At 37.0% G+C, this 24,168-nt stretch overlaps 1 protein-coding gene across 4 annotated transcripts in view; it reads left to right on the forward strand.

Moving 5' to 3' along the window:
* Positions 1-24,168, forward strand: part of LOC108969628 — a 170,613-nt gene that overhangs the window by 82,289 nt on the left and 64,156 nt on the right. For all 4 annotated transcript variants that reach the window (XM_018934465.1, XM_018934467.1, XM_018934468.1 and 1 more), the window contains 3 exons: positions 4,331-4,451; positions 5,499-6,389; positions 22,877-22,963. In XM_018934465.1, the coding sequence (XP_018790010.1) occupies positions 4,331-4,451; positions 5,499-6,389; positions 22,877-22,963 (1,099 nt within the window). The remainder of the gene's footprint in view (positions 1-4,330; positions 4,452-5,498; positions 6,390-22,876; positions 22,964-24,168) is intronic.

Raw genomic sequence — 24,168 nt, forward strand, 5'->3', positions numbered from 1 at the left:
GACGCGCCACCGCTGCGCCGGGCGAACGGACACACACACGCTTGGGCACAACCCACGAGCGTGAGTGAATGCGTTGCCGCGCGTTTGCCGATGCGATGGCGTTTGGTGTTGAGTTTTTATTTTAGCGGACTCTTGATCTTTATTAATTTGGATTTTACTTGTCGCACTGCATGTGAATTTGCCATTTTGGCCATTTTATTTTGCTGCTCACACATAAATAATATACTTTTGTTTGTATGTGAATCTATACGATTAAATTTGCGTGCATGCTGAATACCTTTCTTCGTTTTCTTTTTTTTTCGTTTCTATAAAAAAGAGACTTTTGAAGTTATTCTATGTTAGAGGCAAGTCAGAATGGTCGGTAACATATTTTGATTCAATTTGGTAATATCCTTCTCTCTTTACCAGCTGATCATTTAATCCATAAATATTGAGTATGAAATGAATTCAAGATCACATTTGACCCGGACTAATCCATTTAAACTGCATGCGATCAGCTTATCGATATACAATTTCCTAGATTATGACTTCGTTTTTATATTCTTCCGAAGTTTGATTTCCGTGTGGCTTAAAGTATGGGTTTGACAGCGGTTTTTTTGCGATGCTAAAGTTTTTTATAGTGATTTTCATGTATTGAGTCATTGGACATATTTCGCGTTCCCCGAAACAGACTTTTTCATTTCAAAACTAGAAAAAGTCACAAAGCGGAATACAGAGCGTTGACTCTCGTTTCGTGTTTAACAATAACTTACGTTTTTTTCATTTTAGTGTTCGGGCATAGTTTAGAGGTACTAGTCCGGGTCAAATTTGCTCTTGAGTGTATTTTTCAGTTTTTATTTTCAGTGGTCACTAACAAATAAAAAGTTATCGAGTTATCGTCGCTTGGTTATCGTAGGGTTTATCTTTCTTATTGGAATTTAGACGTATCCACTATATAACGGTGTCTGTATTAATCTGCCATTTTCACATTGAAATTTGATACAAACGCTTTATCGATGTCTAGATAAGTCTAAAATTAATATAATCAACAAAAAATTCAGCAAATGTCTATGTAACAGTTTTTTATACTTGAGCTAGTGCCTGAAAATATATACAAAAACAAACCAAGCTGGTTGGAAATTAAGTTAAGTCTGATTATAACGGTTTAATTTCTTTGGTAAAAATTCCGGTTTCAATTCTTTCCTTTTTCAATATTCAACAAACGGAGTTTTCTTCAAGACTTTTCCAGCTGAAAAAAATGTACATTCACTGGATATCTTCTCATCTCATCTAACGGTTTTATGCCACAAATATAAAAACATTGACAAGACTGACAACACAGTTTTATTTTTATAGGCTGTACATTAGTTGCCGCCTATCTTTAATGATACATTTCAGTAGAGAGGAAAGAACTCAACATCTCTTATAAAAGAAATTTGGAGAATTCGCGTTTTTTGTGTTCGCTTTTTTGGATGGAAAGCCAGTCAAGAGTTTCAAAAATAAGCTTGACTAGCTAAACATCACGCAAACAAGTTAAATATAGTAAACTTTGGTAAGCAAATATTTTTCTTTTGAAAGTTGATTTTTAAGAAAACTACCACAACACCCATGTCCGCTAAGAAACTTTTTCAAAAATATTTATTTTTCTATTTTGATGAAACGGGCTCCGGCATTTTTTATTACATTAAAGTCGAAAAATGAGTTGCTCTTAGCGCTGATTTCGCGGCGTTGAATGTTGCACGTCATCGGTAGTTCGTAGTCGGCGCCTGGGCAGGCAACCAAGCGCACATGTCGCTCCAGCGCATATGCAAGTATGATGTGCAAATTAAACGCCCCGCAAGCACCGAAGCAGTGAAAAATTTGCAACAGAGTAAACGCAACTCGCCTAAAATGTATGAAAAAAAACACATATTTTAAAAAAATTTTAAAATTAAAAAAACAAAAATCAAAAAATAATTTAAACTCCATTTCGATATGGCAACGGGCTACGCAGAATGTGGCGTCGCGGCTGAAAGCTTTTCCAATTTTTTTATTGCTAATTTTGTTGTAGTTACATTGCCGAACTCGCTGCGTGTTAGCTGGATGGATGGTCTCACATTTGCCGCAACTGCCAAAACACAAATTTGGTAAATTTTTGATTTTACATTCCCTTGGGGGTGAAATTTCGCGCTGATGATGTTTTAGATTTATTTGTTTTTTTTTTAACTTTTCATAAATTTGAGTTACTTTTTCACTCATATTTGCCAGCGCCTTTTGCTTTTGCAATAATAACTGAAATTAGCAAAATTGCCAAAGTTTGACTTGCATGATTTATCTGTAATTTTGCATCACAAACCAATGGTTGAGCACAAACACATACACACACACACATACATGCACGTTTGTATGTATGCGCGTACAAAAGTTCATACAGACGAGCCAGCGCGCCAAGACTCGCCCGTCTGCGCCGAGCAAAGTGTTGATAGTGTCGGACGCTGACTCGCCGCGCCACGCCGCGCTCGTGTTGCAAGCGCACATATTCACACATACTTTCGCGTACGTCCACAGCTAATAGTTGCAGACATCTCCATGCATTAATAATAGTTTCATATTCCCCGACTTGTTGTTGTTACTATGATTATTTTCCAACTCTGTTGTTGTTGTTGCACTGGTTTTAATGCACCGCTTTGCCTGCTAAACGTTTTGGGAAAGCCCAATAAAATGTGAAAAAACTGCTTACGGTAAATCGCAAAACAGCAATCGATTTTTTTCCACTTGCGGGTGTTGTTACCGTAATTTCAACTGTCGACGAAAGTTAGTTGCTGCATGGCATTTTATCTTTTCGCCAGCACCAGTGCACAACAACAACAACAGCGGCCGTCGCACATTTATTTTGGCAGCACATTACCCGCATGCCACTGCTTGCGCTCGCAGCGCCCTCTCCCCGCTCTTTTTTTCTCATACGCTCACCCATACACATATCTCGCGCCCGTGCAACTCTGCTTGGCCACTAATCTCAATGCCGCTTTTCTCACCAACCTTGCAATTGCTGTTAGCTGCCGGTGTTTTTACTGCTATTTCTGCAGCTTTTCATTACTCTCACTCGACGGCACCGTTATTGTGTTCATTTTTCTTTCATCGACCGGCGTTTGCCGTGGTTTTTTCGCAATTTCTTTGTGCAACACGGCGCCCTCGTCGCACTCGTAATATGTAATCTATTCAAATTTTTTGGCACATGATGTAAATATCTACCACTCAACTACATAATATTTGAAGTGTACAACAACAAAAACAACTCTGTGGCAGGTTGTTTGTTGCAATTGTTGTTATTCAATCTGTTTTGGCGCATTGAAAACTTTATAATTTTTGCTTATTCGATTATGTCGGCGATATTTCCGTAATTTTGTTGTTGTTGTGTTTTTGGGTTTTTGTTGCTATTTGAGAGCAAGCGGAAAGCGGTTGCATGCATTCTTGCCATTGGCGGTCAGGTTAAATATCAGAAAAATCAGACGAAAATTGACAGGCATAACATATGAGCATGTGCTCTGTGGTGTCTACATGCATACATACATGGATATTTACATATTTATGTATTTGTATGCGCTGTCGATTTGTGGCAAGCCTTTGAATGGTGCCAGTTTTGCATTGATTTAAAGCGATCTGGCGTTTCAAATTATTATATAACGTTGCTTTGTAAGAAAACGGATTTGGTAGAAAGAGTGAATAATTTTTTTTTGAATCATACCATACATGATTCAAAACCAATAGAACTTATATGTATGTATTGGATATTGAGTAGAAGTGTTTAAATTTCCTGAAACATTTTCATTTCATTTGCATAATGTTAGCTGAAATCAATCAACTTAATATTAATACTCTGGTTAAATCTTTCAAACAGGTGGCAACTCTTTTTAAATATATATAAGGCATAAGTGTGACTTAAACTTATGTAGTTTGATACTTATTTTTTAATACTTCAAACAATTTAATTGTTTAAAAATATATACAGGTGGCAACTCTCTTCAAAAAACTGTTTTTAATCTGATACCTCAATTGAAGTTTTTTTCTATAACTTTAATAAAAATTTTATAAACATGTTCGAATCCTTTTCAACATTACTGACACCTACTCTTCGAAATCTTTTCAGTTAGATATCCATGACATCCAAGAACTAAAAGTTAAAGAAACTTACGCAAATCGCTTTGGTATAATTTATTTTTACTTTTTATCGGCCGAATTGTCTTAAGTGATTACAACTGCAAAACTTTCATAATTGAAGTTCGCCACTTATCTGATATATGTAGTTACATTATATTCTGTTCCTGTTATGTAAAAATTGTTTTAATTAATTAATTATTAAATATTTTTGCAGAATGTCCTTTGGCGTAAAGGATGGCCACTTACAACTCCAACAGGCGAAGTTATTCTACAATTGGGGGCCCTTGATGACGCCTTAGTACGTCCAGGCGATTTATATTTGTGCATTAAAAGTGGTAAGTGGATATTTCATTCAAAAATATAAAAAAGGGGAACACCTTCCGAAATCATTTTAATACTTTAAATGGATTAAAAATTCCCTTACAAAGAAAAACCTACTCTTAGTCCCACTCGTCTTTATATAAAAAATTAAGGTGTTTGCTTTTCGATAAGTGACGAATGCAATTGTAGTACATGTTCTGTTTTTTTTTTTTTTTTTTTTTTTTTTGCAAGAAAACTTTGGATAGCAATAAAATAGTGGTTATACCGGTTTAATGGGGTGTCCAAATATTCTTCTGTACGAATTCAACTCCACAACTTTTTTTCTTTGCATGTTATCATTTTGAGAAGAGAACAGCGTGCAAAGATAGCGAGAACAAAAATGACGAATTGAAGACAGCTTACATAAAAATTTTCAAAAAATATTTGCCTACTTTGCGGCTATAAATCGGGTATACCCTTGAGTAAAGCATTATTGACATCTTAGTCTGAAGACATCTTAGCCTGAAGTATATATAGATGTTTAATACCATCAACAGAACTTTAGCTGTCTGTTTTATCCAATCTTGTAGTATTGCAATATATCTAACGCGGATATGGAAGAGGGTAAAGAAAGGAAATTTTATGTACTATAGTCAGTAGAGTTCCTAAGCCTCAGTTTAAGAATAAGGGACACTTAGTTCTTATATATACGATATATACATATATAGGCATCTTGAATCCTACAACCAGTTTTCAGTACTGCTAAAGATCTATAAAAATACGCATAGAGTAAGACCAAATTTTAAGGCAGCTAAGCTTAAAGGTGTCTTGATGACTTATAGTAGTATTTGGGCGCTGTCTTTGAGTAGAAACCAGTGAGAAAAAATATCTGCCAACAACTGTGATTAGATAACAGCCTGACCTGTTCGCAACTCGCATTTGTACGATCTTTTACGATATCGCATCGATCTATCGTCAATTCATGTAGCTTTTTAATGCGCAGATCCCAACACATACGCAAATATTCAATAATCCGAATAAATAAAAGTCTTATAATTATTTTTCATTTCACTTCCTTTCAGTTGGTAAAACGGAAACGCCACAATTGCATGTGGTTTGGCGGAACGCCTCAAACGGCTTACAAATACAACAACAACAACAAATACAACAGGCACACGCAAGTGTAACGGCCACATTTGCTATCTGCGACACAGCAACAGCAGCACCAACAACAATTCAAAGTCATTACATCGATTTCAACGCAACAACAACAACAACTGCAACAGCAGTAGCAACCACCCCACCAACACATTTAAGCGCATTAACACTCGAAATGTTGACGAGTGACGAATTGCCGCAATTGTTGCAACACTTGCTGGTGGGCGTTGAGCACAGCATCGAGCGGGTCTCGTTGAATGAGCTGCAAATGCCCGCCTCGACGGCAGCAGCAACGGCAACAGTGCCGCTGGCATCGGACGAGGCCAACAACAACAGTAGCATCAGTGGCGGCGGCGGCGCCACCAACAGCAGCTTAATGCGCTGCAGCAACAACACTACAATAACAAATTCACCGAAATGCGCATTGCGACGCAGTGAATTGATCACCAAAAACAAAGTCCTCAACAACAAATTCATGTTGCGACGCCTGACCAATCGGCAGGACAGCATGAATTCCACGTCGTCGGGACAGAGTTGCGGCAGTAGCGGAAGCACCTCCAGCGATGAGCTATTGCGTTGCAACGTCAGCCATCACAACAGCTATAACAACAACAACAACACTAATAACAATAATAATAATATCAGCTCGCCGTGTGGCAATGSCAACACATCGGATCCGTTGAAAATGTCCGCGGGCGCCACAAATTCGGCGAGCACCTCACCGGCGTTGCCACTCTTCTGTTTAGGCAATTCATTTCCGCACATCGATAGTGACGAGGAGAATGTTGATGAGAAGCGCAGCGCGCATGGAGAGGGTGAGTGAAATTGAGGTTTGAAAGTGAATTGGAAACATTTGATTGATTTATGGATTATTACACAGTATATAGATTTAAACATAAGGCTTAAGATACAAATCTTTTCGCCATTTTTTTGCAAATTACTAGAGAAAATAATTAACTAAGATTGTTAAATTTATAAAGTTTTCAAAATTGTTTTTTAATTATTTATAAAAAAAGATTTCACTATCGCAGTTCTAAATTTTCATATTACTATACCATATACAGTCCTAGATTTCTAATGAGTGTTGCGTACATGCAGGCGCGCAGATAATTGAGAATCGCAAAAATTTTAAAAACATAAATTATACTTTTGAGTAATGCAGTTATGAATATATAAAACCATTGTAAAGGTCACATATCTCACCTTTACTAATAGAAATTGAATCGATTTTTAAGAGAATTTTTTAGAAGTAAAAGAAATTATTTATTAAAGCGAAATTTCTGGTGTTTATAGTTAAATATTTAAACATCATGATATTCTGACTTTGGGAAGCAATTACCAGATGCATTCTCGGGCGGCTGGCAGGATGCAGGTCGTAATTTCCATTGGAAACAAAAAATTTAAAGAGATTCATATTTGTTAATAATAAAATTTTAAAAACTTTTGACCAGAAAATTTAATGTCAAAGATAACAAATTGTACCCTTTTTAATTTCATACGACGTTTAGTGTTTTTCTATCATGCCTTCCAATTAAGAAAAAGCTTAAAAGTGAAAAACCGACAAATCGCGCGTCAAAGTTTTCGCTTTCTGCTCAAGCGCTCAAATATTTCCTAAACGCTCGGTCACCATTTCCTTCTAGCTTCGACAATATTTCGAATTCTAATTTATAACTTTGGGGAAATATTCTTAGATTATTTTTATAGAGCTTTAAGCAAAAAAAAAATTGATTTTTTGAAGCCTCAAAAGAAGGCTCCCTCCATAATACAATAACGAAATGAAACGATAAGTTCGGGTGTGCCCGAACATTTTATACTCTTGGAATTCGCAAGGAACAAAGCTGGAGATTTTATAAATATTAAACTCAGATACTGAGTGACATATCTTTCATAATGAAAATTATTATTTACTTTGAGTAGAGGTGATTCATTCAATATAAATGGAAGTTTGAAAGTTGCATAATAGTCGTACAAGTGAAGCAATTTTTAATAGTGTTTCTACACTTACCATCACCAATATATATCGAGTAAGGTGAGCTGAATGTTCGAAAATCGTGATATTAATTATGTGATTGCTCGTGCATGTTTTTATTCGACTTTATATAGAACATCATAGGTACAAAGATACCTTGTTACTACTAAGAGAAAACGCTCTGTCTTTTCTGCTAAGATAACTTAGACGTTTCCTGATTTATAAGGTCAACCGGAAGTTCGGAACTCTTTGCATTAGCTATATGGCTATATTAGCTGTATGTTAAGACAAGTCTTCATCCGATTCAACCCACTTTTGGCCAATATGTCTACTGCTATTAGCAAAGAACTACTTCCGAGTTTCAATTACATATCTCACAGATTAATCGAGATTTCCCATTAAGTGTTCCTAGTAGAAAATGGTTCGGTATCTAGGGGTTGAACAGTTATTTTACCCTTTTGATAATTTTGGGTCTTACTGTGGCCGATTTTAGGGGCATGGAATTTAAAATTCTGTTATTTGGGAGGTAGGCGTGGTTGTAGTTCAATTTTGTTTGTTTTCACACTGGAACATAGGGATCTGAAGGTCCCATTATATACAAAAGATACCAAGTTTTTATACAAGGACTTGACTTTGATTAATCGGTTTGTAGGCCAACTAAGGTATATGCCGAAGTTCGACCGGTACAACATGTTCGCGGACTGTCTTTGTCTTACTTATTTTGAGAGAGAACAACTTACGAATCCATTTAGTTACAAACAAAAGTTTTTCCGGAAGGAATCGTGAGACGACTGTATAATATAGCTGAATGTCTTTCATATATGTCAAATCTATATCACATATCTCACACATTCACACACACGAGTGTGCTTATAATATGGTTCAATAAGCCAATGTCTTCATTTCCGCTTTTGTACTACAATTGTACGCTTGTTAGAGCCAGCAATTCTTTTTTGACGTTTTTATCATTGTTGCAACATTGCTTACCTTGTACAGCGCGCACATGCTGCAGCCAACAATAACATAGCTAACATATTTGTTAGACATGGCACGCCAGCATATTTTTTGCTCGACATTGTTGCTTGTCATTGCTGCAACAATTTATTCATTTGTCGTCATTTAATTTCACTAAAGTATGTGGCGAACGACTGTGGCAGGCAACAAGCCGGGGAGACATGGTCTTGTTGTAGATTTCATTTAAAGCCTGCATAAGTACAGTTTTAAATGCACCAGAGTTGCACATTATGCAATTTGCACAGCTTATGTAGTTGCAGGCGCAGGCGAGTGCGCCACCTTTCGCTGTGCACGCTGGCGTATGAGTGACTTTTGAGAGGAATGTTTCATAAATTACGACTCGCAAAGCCATAAATTGGATGTTTGGTGAAATAGGAAGAGTGAGAAGAATAGGCGGGGTAGAGAAACAGTTCGAAAATTACATGTTTCTATAAACAAATCATTTTTAAATGCAGTTAAAACTACAATTTTACAAAAACAAATAAACATAATTTAATTTTGTGCTTTCGCGCTTTTGCCGGCCCTCTTGTCTATAGCGGTACCTTTTAGGTGTATATCTACACTTCTCGCACTCACACCTCACCCATCGAAACTCCCTATTTATCTGTTGTATTTATGTTGCCCGCGTACCAGACTTGTCGCTGGCGGCAATAGACGCCCTTCCTTTTTATTTGTTGTATAGAAGGCGTTGCACTCGTTGCCTTTGTTTGTTCGCTCAACAGTTGAGCAGGTGAGCATGCGCACCAGACGCTTTCCTGCGCCATTGCGACAAGCACAAGGTGAAGTATTTATTTATTTGTCGTAAAACAAAACACGATTGATTGATTGCTTTGGCAATTTTTCAATCAATTCTTTTGCATACGTACTACATATACCACTTGCCGCTTGCCACAGTGAATATGAAAGGAAAAGTTTGCGATATTGCTGGAGTGTCACTGTTTGTTGCAGTTGCAAAATAAAGCAATAATAACGGTAAATAAAGTGAAATAGTACCTTTTTAGCTATGCACTAAATAACATTTATTACATGTTTTTGCTTACAGAGTTGCCACTTAGCATAAATTTTCTGCTTTTTACATACTTTTCGAGAAAGTGCGGCTTTGAAGCAAATATTTTAGTGCAATTTTATACAAGTCACCCTACTTAAAGCCAATAGCCCTTCTTTTGTTGTATGCGTACCGCTAAATTTTTAAAGAGATATTACCACATAGTTAATTTTTTTTCCTTACAATAATTTTTGTTTGGGTTAATTTATGAATCGAGCTTTGTGCAAATTTTTGTTTCTTCGTGTTTCTCACGCCTAAATGTAGGCAACATTTTCGGCAGTTTCCCGGCATACGAAATTTATTATACACAAAGATCTCACTGTGTTTGAGTTAGCAGTCTGAAAATTTGCACGCGTCCTTTTGGCCCGAAGAAGCTACTCATTTGCCGAATGTAGGAAATGTGCCTAAATGTAGGCAAAATTCTAAAGTATGGAATATACAATTTATTTTCCGTACCCTCCGAAAATGTTCATGTGTCTCAAGAAATCTTCACGAAATACTACAGTACTACAAGCTTCAAATATAGTGTAAATTGGACTACTATAACCTATAGCTGCTATACGAAATAAGCGCCCAAAATCAAGATAAGTTCTTTTACATTTTCTTATGTCATAAGAAACTCACATGTAAAGGCTATTATAGCTTCGGTGTAGACGAATTACTTACGAAACACTACTACAGTAATCTTGATGCGCGATTAAGTGTAGATGAACTCAGGGATCACTATGTTTTTGAGGTCGAACCTGACCAACACATGTTGTTTCACTGTTTTATTGGAATAATTTGTGCGAACAAGGATATAAAATAGTTAAGTGATCCATATTTGTGGATTATAGTGACGAACCGACAACCATATAAAGCGGTGAACTTCTCCCCACCCGGAGATAATTTTTAGGCTGATTGCTTCAGTTTGGTTTCAAAGTTTGGAACTGGGCTAGTTGTTTCGGTTTTTTAAAGCTTGGAACAGTGTTGAGCAAAGTATTGGAACACTGAATTAATTCTATAAACTCTATATCCTTACAAACTCACAGTGTTAAGTAATTTCGATAAACTCTTCTTGATCAAACATAAAAGAACTCTCTACATAATAGCCCATAGGCGACAAAATTCAAAAGTTGAAAAAAAAAGTGCATCAACGCAAAACAACCTCCAGATATCGCCGAACTATGAATTCCTACGCCTTAAATTTCCGTACAAGAAATAAAAAAAAAATCATAAAAAATATAAAACAGTTTCTCAAATAAATTTTTTTAAAAAAGTAAATAAATAAAATTGTACGCATCGGCCATTTACAGTGATTAATAAGTGAAAGGGAAAACATTTTGCCATTAAACTTCCGATAATCAAAATGGGGAAGAAAGCACTTAAGGAAGTAGTGAATAAATAAAAAGAACAAAACCAATGTTTTGACTATTAAAAGCAAAATAAATAAATAAATACGCGCATAAACGACCGCCACAGACTCTCACATAATTTCCGCGCCGCATTTTCACCACTCACTCCTCCACACCTCTTCCATGTTCCACCCGATCAACGAAGCGACCGTCCTCATGCGCCACAGTTTGTTTTTGTTTTTGTTTGCTTGTGCTCAAATGACCCGGCGCTTACAATTATTGTTATCATAATTTGTATTGCTGTTGTTGTCTTCGCTCATAATAATATTCACTTTTGAGCAGGTCGGTTCTTCATTTTGCTCGCTTTTTCAACGCCCAGGTTTTGCTTTCGCATTTGCTTTTGTTTCGCTTCGCTTGCAAGGCAAACAAATCGCCCCGACACATTGCCCAGTCATTTGGTGCCTATCACCAGACGCGCATCGCGTTAACAACAACAACAACTAGTGCCGACACCAGCGACGTCAGCGCCGCCACCATCATCAGCTTAATAACCGCGGCATGCCTCCCTTTACCACTTGGCGGGCCTATCTCTAACGGGAATTCGTTGTGCGCTTGGCTCGCACTCGTCGTTCATCCAAATATCGCCCGAAACGCTGCATCGGCATTTGTGTGGCACGAAAAGCGCATAAAAGCGCTGCAGAGCACCAAATCAGCGCATTAATTTTATTAACAGTCAATAAATCTGTGCAGCGCCACAATGCAGCGATAAACAAAAATTACAACAACAACAGCAGCAAATAAATATAAACCCAAATGCAATAACAACAACATTGCTAACTGCTGCCGAATGCAGCGATTGCTAAAAATAACGACGCAATACAACAACCGTTTGAGGAGAAACAACTGCAATTGCCAATATTTTCTCGAAAAGGTATCGACGACTGCAGTTGCGGCGCAATGCAGTGGCACTATTTTGCAACAGGGTTGCCATAACTGAATATTTAAACGAAGTCAAAGGAAAATGCCTGAGTACCGTGTATGAGCTAACTCAGCAATGCGACAAAGTGGGCAGCTGGAACACCCTAGCAAAAGTGAGCTATTTTTGTTCAGACGAAGATATAAGACCTCGTAAATACCACTGCCTTTGATGGGGAACGTTCGCCTCCAACCTGCTAATAAGACCTATCTTAGATAAGAAGCTTTTTTGAAAGTCTAACATCGACAAAAAGGCAAAAAGGCATCGGTTGCCTTGTACTGTTCTAAAGGAACTTTTGGCAAACAAGTGACTTGTGACTCTAGGACATCACAGTTAAGTTCACTGAGTTCCACGGGATCTTTGTTTGATGGTAAGCATTACTATAATACTAAGAAACTCAAGAATATTCAACACTCCGAGCTGAATCAGCATAGGTGGTGTACTAAGAAGCATACCAACCTCTACTTTCAATATAATTTTGCTCATAGAACCCGCCGATATAGCCGCCAGATATGTGACCACGAAAGCTACGGTATGCTAGTGGAGCCAGAGCTATCCCGGATTGGTAAGCTCTGGGCAACTATTTGGTTTCTGCGTGATCGAAAAATCTTTCTCAAATGGTTCATTAATTTCTTTGAAGTACTTCCTTATATGAGAATCAAAGCAGTGAATACTTTCAAAGCGCAAAAACTCACAAATGACAATATTAAAGCGGAAATTTATATTTATTGTGTTAGTGTAAGTAAATATTTTTCAATCTCACACTAATAATTTTCAAACATTTCAACTCTAAACCGCCTAAATCTAGGCTACACTGCGCGTACTTCTATGTGATACAAAGCCTCATTAACTCGATAAAATTTTACATTTTTCCAAAAATATTTTCCACACACACAATATCATGTAGGTAAAGTTTTTGCAACATGGCAACTCTGTAATCACGCCGCTATGCGCGAAATGATTAAGTGCAGACGATTGGCTTGCCTTGGTTAGTCTGCGTTGTTTAACAAATTTTCTGCTGATATCGAATGTTGATGGTTTTGTTTTCTTTGAATTACAACAACAATGCCGTTATTTATATATTGCTTACACCGACAACAACAGCGTTTTTTCAGACACCGTGCACCGGCGGCAATTTGTGGGGGGTGGCGCTTTTATTCAGCATATTTGTTTTGGCACAATGCGGCAACAACACGCGATTATCAATATTACTATTATCATTTGCCAAACACTATGATTATTATTGTTATTATTCGAGCTGCTGTTATGAGCGCAGCTTCGCGCTGTGGCGCTGCGAATATGCAATTGTTTGTCTGTATTTATATATATAATATTTATATGTGTGTGGATAGGCTAACGAGTATTTATGTATGTAAATATGTTTGTGTGTGTTAGTTGATCGTTTCATAATATTTTTTTATTTATTTTCCATGCAACGTTTTCAGCCAAACGCCAAAAGCTGTTAACAACTTTAATTTTCCAATATTCAATTAAATGCCCAAAGCGAACAAATTAATTCGCTGCGCTTGCTTGTAAGCGCATATGCACATATATTTATGTAGGTAAATATATTTACCGTTCTGTATAGTTTTGCGCGGCTTTTGTTATTTGAATGCAAATGTTGCACTTGTTGCTGTTACTATTTTATTTTTTACACACATTCATGCAAGATCATACATTTATTATGTACATATATGGGTGTGTTTGTTCATGCTTCTAACAGTACGCCTAAGCCACATGTTACTTAGTCCAAAATTCCGTTCAAATTTTTACATTTGTCTCGAGATAAGTGGCAAGGCATTGCTGCTGCGCTCCTTGCAATCAACTGCAAATCTAAGATACATAAACACAGGAGAGTATATGCGAACATACATAGCTTAATAGCATATTTACTATATGTACTAGACCACTTATTTGTTTGCTAAAATTTTGCCATGTTTACTTTAATAAATGGCTACGGTGTCGCGCACGATCTGTTTAGGCAGGTGCAACATTTTTCATTTGCCCCGCTTGCCTAATGATTAGTTTAATCGACTGTCGGCGTAGTTGAAAGGCTTGCGGTGTTCTGGACGGCGTCAAAATTACACGTTTTTGTCTAGGCAAAGATGTTTAGTATATGTTGTGTTTGTTTTTGTAATGCATGTTAATCTCATTCTAAGATCTATAATTTTTAATTTTAAGTCAACACTTTTTATCCGCTTCTTATATCTTTATGATCTAATTCTCAAATATTTTGCCTCTTTGTAATTTTCAATCGTTCATTTCGTTAGACGAGAAAATTATATCTAAAATACTAGAGTTAGACCCGAGTGTAATCAGGAAACCCCACGTGAAGCCCCCGTGAAATTACATTCGACATCTCTTTGTATGGCCCTCGATTTCTTTTGCGTAGCTACCACGGACACGCTTGTCAAAGTACAGAAGCTGAACCCAATTTTCGACGGTTTTCAAGTATAAATCGGTCGCTACTGCTGCAATTTCACGTTCGATATTCGTATGAAGTTGGTCACTGACTTATTGGCATGGGCCATAGACTTGACGTAGCCGCACAGGAAATAGTCTAACGACGTAAAAGCGTACGACCGAGGCGGCCAATGGACTGTGACATTCGGTGTGTGGCTTGTGGCGCCGTCCTGTTTGAACCACATATTGTCCAAGTCCATATCATCCAATTCGGGCCAAACATATTCGGATATCATTGAGCGGTCGCGATTCCCATTCACAGTAACGTGTGGGTCTTGATCATCATAGAAGAAGTACGGCCAAATGACGCCGCCGGCCCGTAAACCGCACCTAACCGTAAATTTTTGTAATGCAATGGTGACTCATGGATTACGTATGGCCAAGCCTGAGACGTATTTTACTTACTGACGAAGTCATTCAGCCAGAAATGAGCCTCAACGTTGAAGATGATTTCTCGATGAAAATCCGGATCATTTTCAAGATATTGCTCAACCCAAATCACGAACATACGACGATTATGGTGGTCTTGCGTCAATTTGATTTCATATCGCCTATTGGTTCAATATTTTCCACTAGACGCTCAATTTTTCATCTGACAAGGCGATTATGACGACCATTAATTGGACATAGAGCTCTTAAAGTTGAGAACTCGTTGTTAGATCGTACATTCGTGATAAAATGGTAAATCTTATAGAAGAGAAATATCAAAAGAACGGTAAAAAATTACGTCGTTTGCTCTCCTTATCGGTCTGCTTTTGTAGCGCCCATATTGAAACCTCCGTGGGATCTACTGAAAGACATTGCTCCAAACTTAATTTAACAGGGGAACGGCAAGAAGAGGGTACAGCAACTTATTCTTTTAATAACAGCCTCCTGGGCCTGAAAGTGATGATTGAAAACCAAGGAGCAAACACTTCAAAACAAATTTGTAGATATTTTTATAGATTGAAATTAAAGGAACACACCCTCTCCTGTTATCAAAACGCTTGGTTTAGCCCAACCAAATCAAAGAGGTTTAGTAAAGCTCCTAGATTAATTGTTGTAATGTACTGTCTCACCGGTTTTCTTTGCGCGATAGCCTGACTCCTTCTTCTGTCTCCAGAAATAAGTATATACTCTGATGACTCTGCTCTTAGGTTACAGAAGCGACACAGATCACTACAGCAGTAACTTAACTCTATGCAGATGACACCGAAGTCTACAGTGACGTACATAAAATCCCACAAACTACCGTAATGTGTTTCTGCGAAGAGCGATTAGTTTCTTAAACCTTTTTATATCGAACGCTCCCAGAAACAAACTCGGTGGCCACGCAAATTTCTACTGCCCCTTTCCACTTTTCGTCTCTCCTCTCTTAAGCTGTGGTCATTTCTTTGTCATTTTCCGACTTGAAGTTTTCACACAACCTTTTTGAATTTTTGGTCAAATAATGAGAAAGAGTAAGATTTTTGATACAAAATTCAACTTTTTAAGTCATTCTGAAGTGTAAATGTCTTTTCAAAGAAAAAGTAATAATCCTAAAAAAAATTTTTTTCTGATTTGTTGGTGGATATAGTATATATATAGATATATATAAACACAAAAAATTTCTACTACGTCAGTCACATTTCTCAGAGCCTTACTTCCCGGTTTCATAAACTAACTTATTTACGACAAATTTTGATTAAAACTTTTGTGGCAAGCGTACACTGAATTATATTGTCCAAGAGCATAAAAATATTTTCGTCAGCAATATGAATGGAGACCAAATTTTTTTTAATCGAAAGTATGCACAAACGCAAAACCACAACAACAGCATTCTCAACAAAAGCGAAACTTAAACGATGTGGCGATTTCCAACGGAAACCGTTACGCCTGCGCATGCCGAAGTCACCACTAATTTCGCCCACACGCGGAATTCATTTCGCTTTTCGAACGCTCACACACACGCACACGGACATCGATAAAGTGGTTTACAATTATAAAACTATGCCACAACTACTGGCAAAGAAGTCGAATTGGCTATCATTAAAAAATTTAAGACACACATTTAAGCGCTGCAAACCGCAAAACCGCCAATCGGCAACGGCCATAATGCGACAGCTGCTGTGGTGGCCGCTACACTTGCACGAGCCAAGGCAAGACAAGTTGATCAAAAGCAGAGGCAAACAACAATGTGAACGCGCGCAAGCGATGACGAGGCGGCGGGGGACATATTGAACAAAATATTGAAAATATCGATATTTGAAGTGATATGTTAGTCGCTGGTGTTGATTGTGCTCATGCTGGTGATGTTGGAGTAGAGTTTTATGCTAAACACACGGTAAATGCATTAAATTTGTCAAAAAATTATCAAAAGGAAATAGGAATTCTTTATTCATTTTTCATTCTGACCTACTGAGCAGAGCCTCGCGCATATGCTTATGACCGAATTAGATGTACTTACACTTTGCAACAAAAGTTTACATACTACAGGTTGTAAAGGGTTAAAATACAGGAAGAACAGATGATTTAAATATTATATAATTTGCAAATTATCTTCCATTCCTCGGATGCTGCGGATACTCATAAATATTTTGAAGAATGAGAGAAAATTCCAATGATAATTTCATATTAAGGCACATTTCCCACTTATTAACGGTTACTTAATTAATTGCGCAAAAATTTAGAAATATTTATTTCTGCAAAAAATTTCAAACATTTTTGCAAATTTGTGATAAAAAGGTAAAAATTTGTTATAAAAAGATTATTAAGCCCTTGAAGAGAACACATTAGGGTGGTGAGAATTTAAGAATGTTCCATAAGTCAAATTTTAAGAAAAGCTTTTGGAAAAATCTGGCAATGACAGATTTGTTTCATTTTCATAATAACGTTTTTACATGCAGCTATTTAGAACTGCCATTTGGAAATGATATATGCTATAAAAAGTTGTAGAATTACAGATCAAAGCTTATGAAAAAGCGCAGAACCTCGAAAAAGTTAAAAATAAAGCGTATATGGAACTAAAACATTAGAAAAGTTTTAAGAAGGCTTCTGATTTTCAAACTCAGGAAATAAGGTGACATTGTATTTATTTTAAAAATTCTTTATTTATTCTTCCAAATCAATCCAAATCAGTCCCCATCAAAGTAATCCCCACTAGATGTAGTACATTATTCCAACAGATTTTCCAATCCTCGAAACACTGGTTGTAGTCACTTTCCGTGATGGCCTTCAGTTCCGTCTTCGCTGCGACTTGAATATCCCATAAAAACGGTGTCCCCGGAGCGGTATTTTAAGCTCGGTGAACAACCAGAAGTCGCACTGCGCCAGATCAGGTGAATATGGTGGTTGCGGAATGATATGGGTTGAGTTTTTGGCGAAATGATCACGAATGGGATAGTAGTAATAGAAACCAAGAATTGTCTTTCCATAATTCCGGCCTTTTTAGGCGGATAGCGTTACGCAAACGGCGCATAATGTTCAAATAATATTCCTTGTTGTTTGACCGGTTGGAAGGAATTCATAATGCACAACACCAYGATAATCGAAGAAAACAGTCAACATGACCTTGATTTTTGAGCGACTTTGGCGCGATATTTTTGGTCTCGGCTCTCTTTTGGCACGAGCCTCTCATCATCAGTTATAATGCTTTTCATGACCCTGGTAGTCGGAAAGCATCGTTTCACACACTTCAACGCGTCGCCTTTTTTTCCAGTCGAGATTTGACGCGCTTGAGGCCCAAACCATTACTCTAAATGGTATTGGCTGAGCCTTTCGATATGCCAACTTCATCAGCAAGGTATCTAATTGTTAATCGACGGTTTTTCAACACCGAATCTTTGATTTGTTGAACGTGAGCTTCGTTGGTTGAGGTTGATGGTCGCCCTGGACGCTCTTCGTCTTCGACACGTTCACGACCGGCTTGGAACTCACTATACCACTTTTAAACATTTTTTTAGACACAGGCTCATCACCACAAGTTTTCTGCACCATCCTCAACGTATCCGCGGCAGAAAATTGATTCCGTAAACAAAATTTGATACAAATTCTTTGCTCAACAAATTTCGACATTGCAAAAACGAAAAACTCACTTTTAGCAGCTCACAAAACGACACGTATCTCAAACACTAATGAATATTTTGACATGAAATACGTAAATGTGACTGACAGTACTACCAACCTAAAAAAAATAATTCTTTTTGGGCACAGTAGTATATATGGTATATGTGTAAATGAATTTTATTTTGAATCTTTATTATCAACTTCAAAATAGGCTGCTGGGCCAACACAAGCATACTAATGCATACACATGGTATACATGAGCCTCGGCTGAGGTGATCTTCAGTACATTCAACAAAGTTTGGTTTTTCCGGTTTAGGTTCATTTCGCCCGGAGTGACGTGTTTGATGAGTATGGGGTCCATTGTTATGCTATCATAGATATCTTTTGTGACCCCTGCTCCACTTATGTTATCTTCTCTCTCTTTTTTTTTTTAAGTTTACCTCTTCTAACACAAATATTCCTTTTTACAAACTACTGATTCAAAACCAATAAAGACCCTCAATTCCGAGAAAGCTTTATATCTGAGAGTTTTATGAAATAATATTGATATCTGGAGCTTCAGTTCGACAAAATTTGTCGATTTCTATACATTTTGTAACTGTATAAGTTTCCCAGCGACTAATGTCTCTCTTTGTTTATAATCTCTAAGTTGCTCGCTGCCGTAATAGTTTTAGCGCCAACTGTATATGGTAGCTTTCTGAATAGGCTTGCAGCGCGCGCATATGAACAGCTACGCGCTCAACCGAAGACATATGGCAAATGGCGTTTCGCGCCTGCATTGAAATTCGATTTGGCATTGATGGCGAAGTGCGGCACCAGCACTGCAACAAACTGCCACTGGCATATCGGCAAATGAATTGCTTACGCGCACACTTAAGTATGGGAGCTGGCAGAGCTGTACTTGTCGTTTGGAAGACCGTCGCCGCCAACCTGAGGCTTGCCAAAGAGGGCTTTACTCGGCGGGAGCACTTTATGGCAAGGATTAAATTGCATATCTGCGACAATAAAAGTGCATGAAGTTGCATGCATGACATTAATGCATACGTGTGTGTGTAAGTTGTTTGTTTGTCGCAGTTGCAGCGCGCATTGTTGCAGGTGCGCGCTGCGATTGCGTTGGTTGCACGCTCACATTTTTTAATTACTCCATCTTGTTTGGTGGCAGCAATCGGAAACGATCGATTGCTGTGCCACACAAAGTAAAAAGCGTGCAATTAGACGCCTGTGTGTGTATGTGTGTGTTTACATATTTTTATGTAAAAAACGTTTAATGCTTTCATGCCACATACATATTTGCTCCAAATACCAGAAAGACAAACACTCACACACATAAACGCGCAAACGCCCGCAACAAACATGAAACTGCACACATTGCATACATACTACAACTGCAACATATGTGCTCATGTGTGTAAAGTTGCATTAATGCAAAAATGTCTTGCGAGTGTTTTGTAAATAAGTTAACCAGTTCGAAAATTGTTCAGTCTGCCCACTGAAATTAGCTTTGAAAATTCGCATATTAGTGTGTATGTATGTACGTGCCACACTCGGTTTCGGCGAAGTGTCGTGCATTGTGGCAGCGCGCATTTGTTGCATGTCGCCATAATGTTGTTGCAGGTGGTGGCCCATATGCATATGCGCATGTGTGCGTGTGTCTCGCGAATGTGTTAAATGAATTAATGCACCTTGACACCTACACATGCCACAGGCGGCTATGTGGTCACGGCGCTGGCAAAAATACAGAAATTATTCAAGTTAAAAAATGTGTGGCAATGCAGAAATTATTGTGCAAAGCACACAATTAAATTGCAATCATTTATCTGACAAAAGTCAACAGATAACAAAACCAAAAACGTACAGTTATTTCGAATATTCGCTGAAGCTACAACAAGAGCAATGACAGAAGAAAATGCTCAAGTCATTTTTATGAAAAAACTAAACCTCTGTTTTTATAGTACCTTATTATAGTACCATTCCTTATTTTTGACATTCTCATTACTCTTTCACTTTACTTCTGGTTTCGAAAATTAAATAAAATTAAATTATTGAAAAGAATACCAACAAACATTGTAGCCCTATATTAAGGAAGTCGCCACAGATAGAGATTTATATCCGCATCCGCGGAGTGTTTTTTACATCAAATAACAACAACTCCGAAACTACTAAATCTATAAATACAAATTCTAAAAATATACAGTAAAAAAAATTTAAGAAAAAATTAAATATTTTTTGAGTTACACAGGAGTTCTGACGACTCATCTTTCATTAGAATAACCTGTAGCAGAAAAAATGCCAAATGGCGGTATTTAAAAAGAAATTTAATTTCAATTAAAATTTTTTATCGAATTTAGCTTGCCAAAATATTATTTTTGATCAGATCAAAAAACTAGTGTGTTGCATGGGGAACTATATACAAAAAATTCACAAACAATAAAAAAGCGTTTATATGTTTATAAACTGATGGAACTGATTGGACTAAACAACAACACTTTAGAATAGCGCAACTCAAAAACTATTTGAAATATTGATTTCAAAATTTCGTATGTTACTTTTTAAGGTATAGCCTAGCAAAATATGTATTAAAAATAAAAATATATATATTCTACGCTAGTTGACCCTGAAGCGTTTAAACCAGTCTAGGGTTTTCAAAAAATCAAATTTTTCCAGTCAGTAAGCTTCAACACATAATCTGAATCTATCTCTTAAATGCAAATTGTTCTCAAGCCAGCAAACGTACTTTATTTGCAAATGTTGTTTAGGCCACAGGGTTACAGTTAGAATTTTCCAAAATTTTTTTTTTCTTTATGAACATATATTTAAGGATACACACAGAAAATTTCATATTGTCCCGGTAAATACTTTCGAAGTTACACGCAAATTTGAAAGAGCGTTTCAGAGTGCCTGAACTTTAAAATGTGACTTATTTTTCTAGAATAACACACTATTTACATTTTTCAAAATTATGTATCAAACAAAATTTGCTTGAAATTTCATGTAGAAATTTACAATGCGCCTAAATGTTGGCAATAAGTTTATCTACTGCCCTTTTCAAATTTTCAATAGACTATTGCCTACATTTCTGGTTAAAGTATAAAAGTTTCTTCCATTTGAGACTATATATAAATCCACTTTGAAGTTTCTATTTTTTTCAATGAAAAAACGCAGAAACTTCAAACTTAATGGTAAATTTTTATAATTATTCGAAAGAATTCGCGGCTACGAGTCGGATGGTCCATCCGTTGGGCATCCGTTGAGTGCTAAACTTGAAAACCGTTTTCTCAAGATGGGTTCTTAAACATATTTTATAGTAATTAATCGAAGATGTTTTCACACTAATAAATATTTTTTAAAAACAATTTAAGGCCGAAATTTTGGATAAATAAATTTAAAAGTTTCCTCAGAATAATTCAAGGAAATGCCCTTTTTCGACCTTCTAACTGCATATAGCCCCTTAAAATCCAGTTTTTAATGTCGTTTAAGGGGTTACATGTTTCCCAAAGTTTCAAGGCAATCGCAATAGAACCTTTAAGACAGCAACCGGTCAGGCTAAATCAGTCGACTACTTCAATCTTTGATCGCGCTTTTCTCGAAACATTGTTTTCAAGGTTGGTGGTCACGATTTTTCGGAAATTTGTGAAGCGATCTTATTTTTCTCCTTTCAAGGTAATTTGTGACAAATTTTAGTAAAATCATTTGTTTTGTTTGTACATTTTATTTTCCAAATCCGTCGATTAATCAGGACCTCGCGCTCTATATTCATATATATATTCATTTATTTTCCATTCGTTTTTTATTCACTTACTGAAGAGTAGTGATATAAATATATAAAATATTATCTGGTAATAAGTAGGTATATATTAAAGCACCGAAGTTATTGGTGTAACTATCTACCAATTGATGAATTTGAAAATCTTAAATATATTCCAAATTAATTACCTTCTAGTAATGAGTAAATTGAAAAAACTCGTAATGCATTTTCTTCAGATAAGAAGTTCGTGTCTTAAGTCTTTCGATTTAATATGACATTTTCATCACAAAGCTGAGATGTTTGAACGAAGCAAAACGATCTTTTACACTTATACCATATTATTATAGCCGGCTTAAGTTTTATGGAATCAATATGTACCAATGATTCCCACCCATTAATGTACAAAAAAACAAGCGGATTCCAAGGATTGTGGCCAAATTTTTACAACTTTTAAAACCTTTTATACTATTTTAATAATATTATGCTTTAATATTTATACCTTAGCATGTTACAATATGAGAGTAAATATATAATTATGAAGAATGTCAAATTATTGAAAAAATTGTAGCTTCTTATTCGTCATGGCAATTAAACAATTGATGAATAGAATTGATTAAAAACAGGAAATAACATACATAAACACCTTTTTATATATAATACATATACGTTTTTACCCAACACAACCATACTTTTATGCAAATGATAACAACAATAAAATTTGTCTCCATTGCAGATCAATTTGAGTGTGAAATCGTGCCACCTGCTTCAATCAGCGAAATCCCCGAGAAACTCTTAACCACTTCGGGTATTTATCTGCCAGGTAAGTTTCAATCAACACAATATCCGCTTCAATAAATTCGGGCATTTTATTTACCTGCTTTGCATTTAGCAACAAGCCTTTCCGGTCGCGCTGACTATTTTGCATATTTCTCATTAACACCCGACTCGCTCATGCATATTGGATTTGGTAAATATTCTAAATTGGACTTTCGCTATAAAATTTCCCGCTGCTATCGTTCCACTAAACTATTAAACCAAATTTGTTATCAATTTGTTTGCCATTCACGTGCGCGCCGGCGCACACGCTCACATGCGCACCGCCACGCCAGCGCAAATTGATTTGCATTTCATTTGCTGCACACACCCAACCGCCAGCTAAGCACACGCTCGAGTGTTTATGCTTGCCACAACATGTTAATCGCCGCAATAGTTGCCTGCTGTGACTAGTGATCATCTGATCATCAGCAGATCACATCACCGCATCTCCCAAGGCAGCACCGTGCTGTCATAACATAAATTTATGAATTTATTTGCGATGGAAGTGAAATTCTTAAACACCTCGGCGCGATAGACTGGCATTTCATTTTCATTAGTGTCGTTCAATTTTACGTGCAACACTTTGCCAAATCAATTTTAATGCCGCCACCATTAGCGTCGACAATAAAGTCGTTGAAGACACTCACTACTTTTAATCCATTTTTTTCTAAAGCAATTAAGCACCTATCTAGACGCGTGTATGTGTGTGTGCTCTGCGCATTTTAACAAGTTAACATTTAATTGACCACCCAATGTGCGAGAAATTGCCTGATAGCCAAGTAGCATGGCTTACAGGTGCACCACTTTAAGTGTTTGTATGTATGTGTGCATAGCTAATGTTGTTGTTGTTTTTGATATTGCTGCTGTTATGAGCGCACCCATATGAGTTGTTGTGCGGTTGTTTGCCTAGTTGGCGGCATGCGGTTAGTTGGCTGGGTGGCTGGCTGCCTAACCGCCCATCTGTGTGAACGTTGGTAGCGTGCTGTCTGGCCGCAATAATTGTGTCAAGTTCATTTGCAGCGTAAATGAAATAAATTTAATTGACATGCAAATTACTTGATGGCCGCAGTTTTGTGTTTTCCCTCAGAGAATGCACTCACATCTCCATGCGTCTCCTTGTATTTGAAACTTTTCAGCAAGTGCACTCGTCTCAGAATCTATTCAGTCTAGCGTGACCGATTTAAAGTGCACTCAGTGTATAACATTTTT

This window comes from Bactrocera latifrons, unplaced genomic scaffold, assembly GCF_001853355.1.
Source record: "Bactrocera latifrons isolate USDA-ARS-PBARC rearing strain unplaced genomic scaffold, ASM185335v1 scaffold_26, whole genome shotgun sequence".
Taxonomy (NCBI): domain Eukaryota; kingdom Metazoa; phylum Arthropoda; class Insecta; order Diptera; family Tephritidae; genus Bactrocera; species Bactrocera latifrons.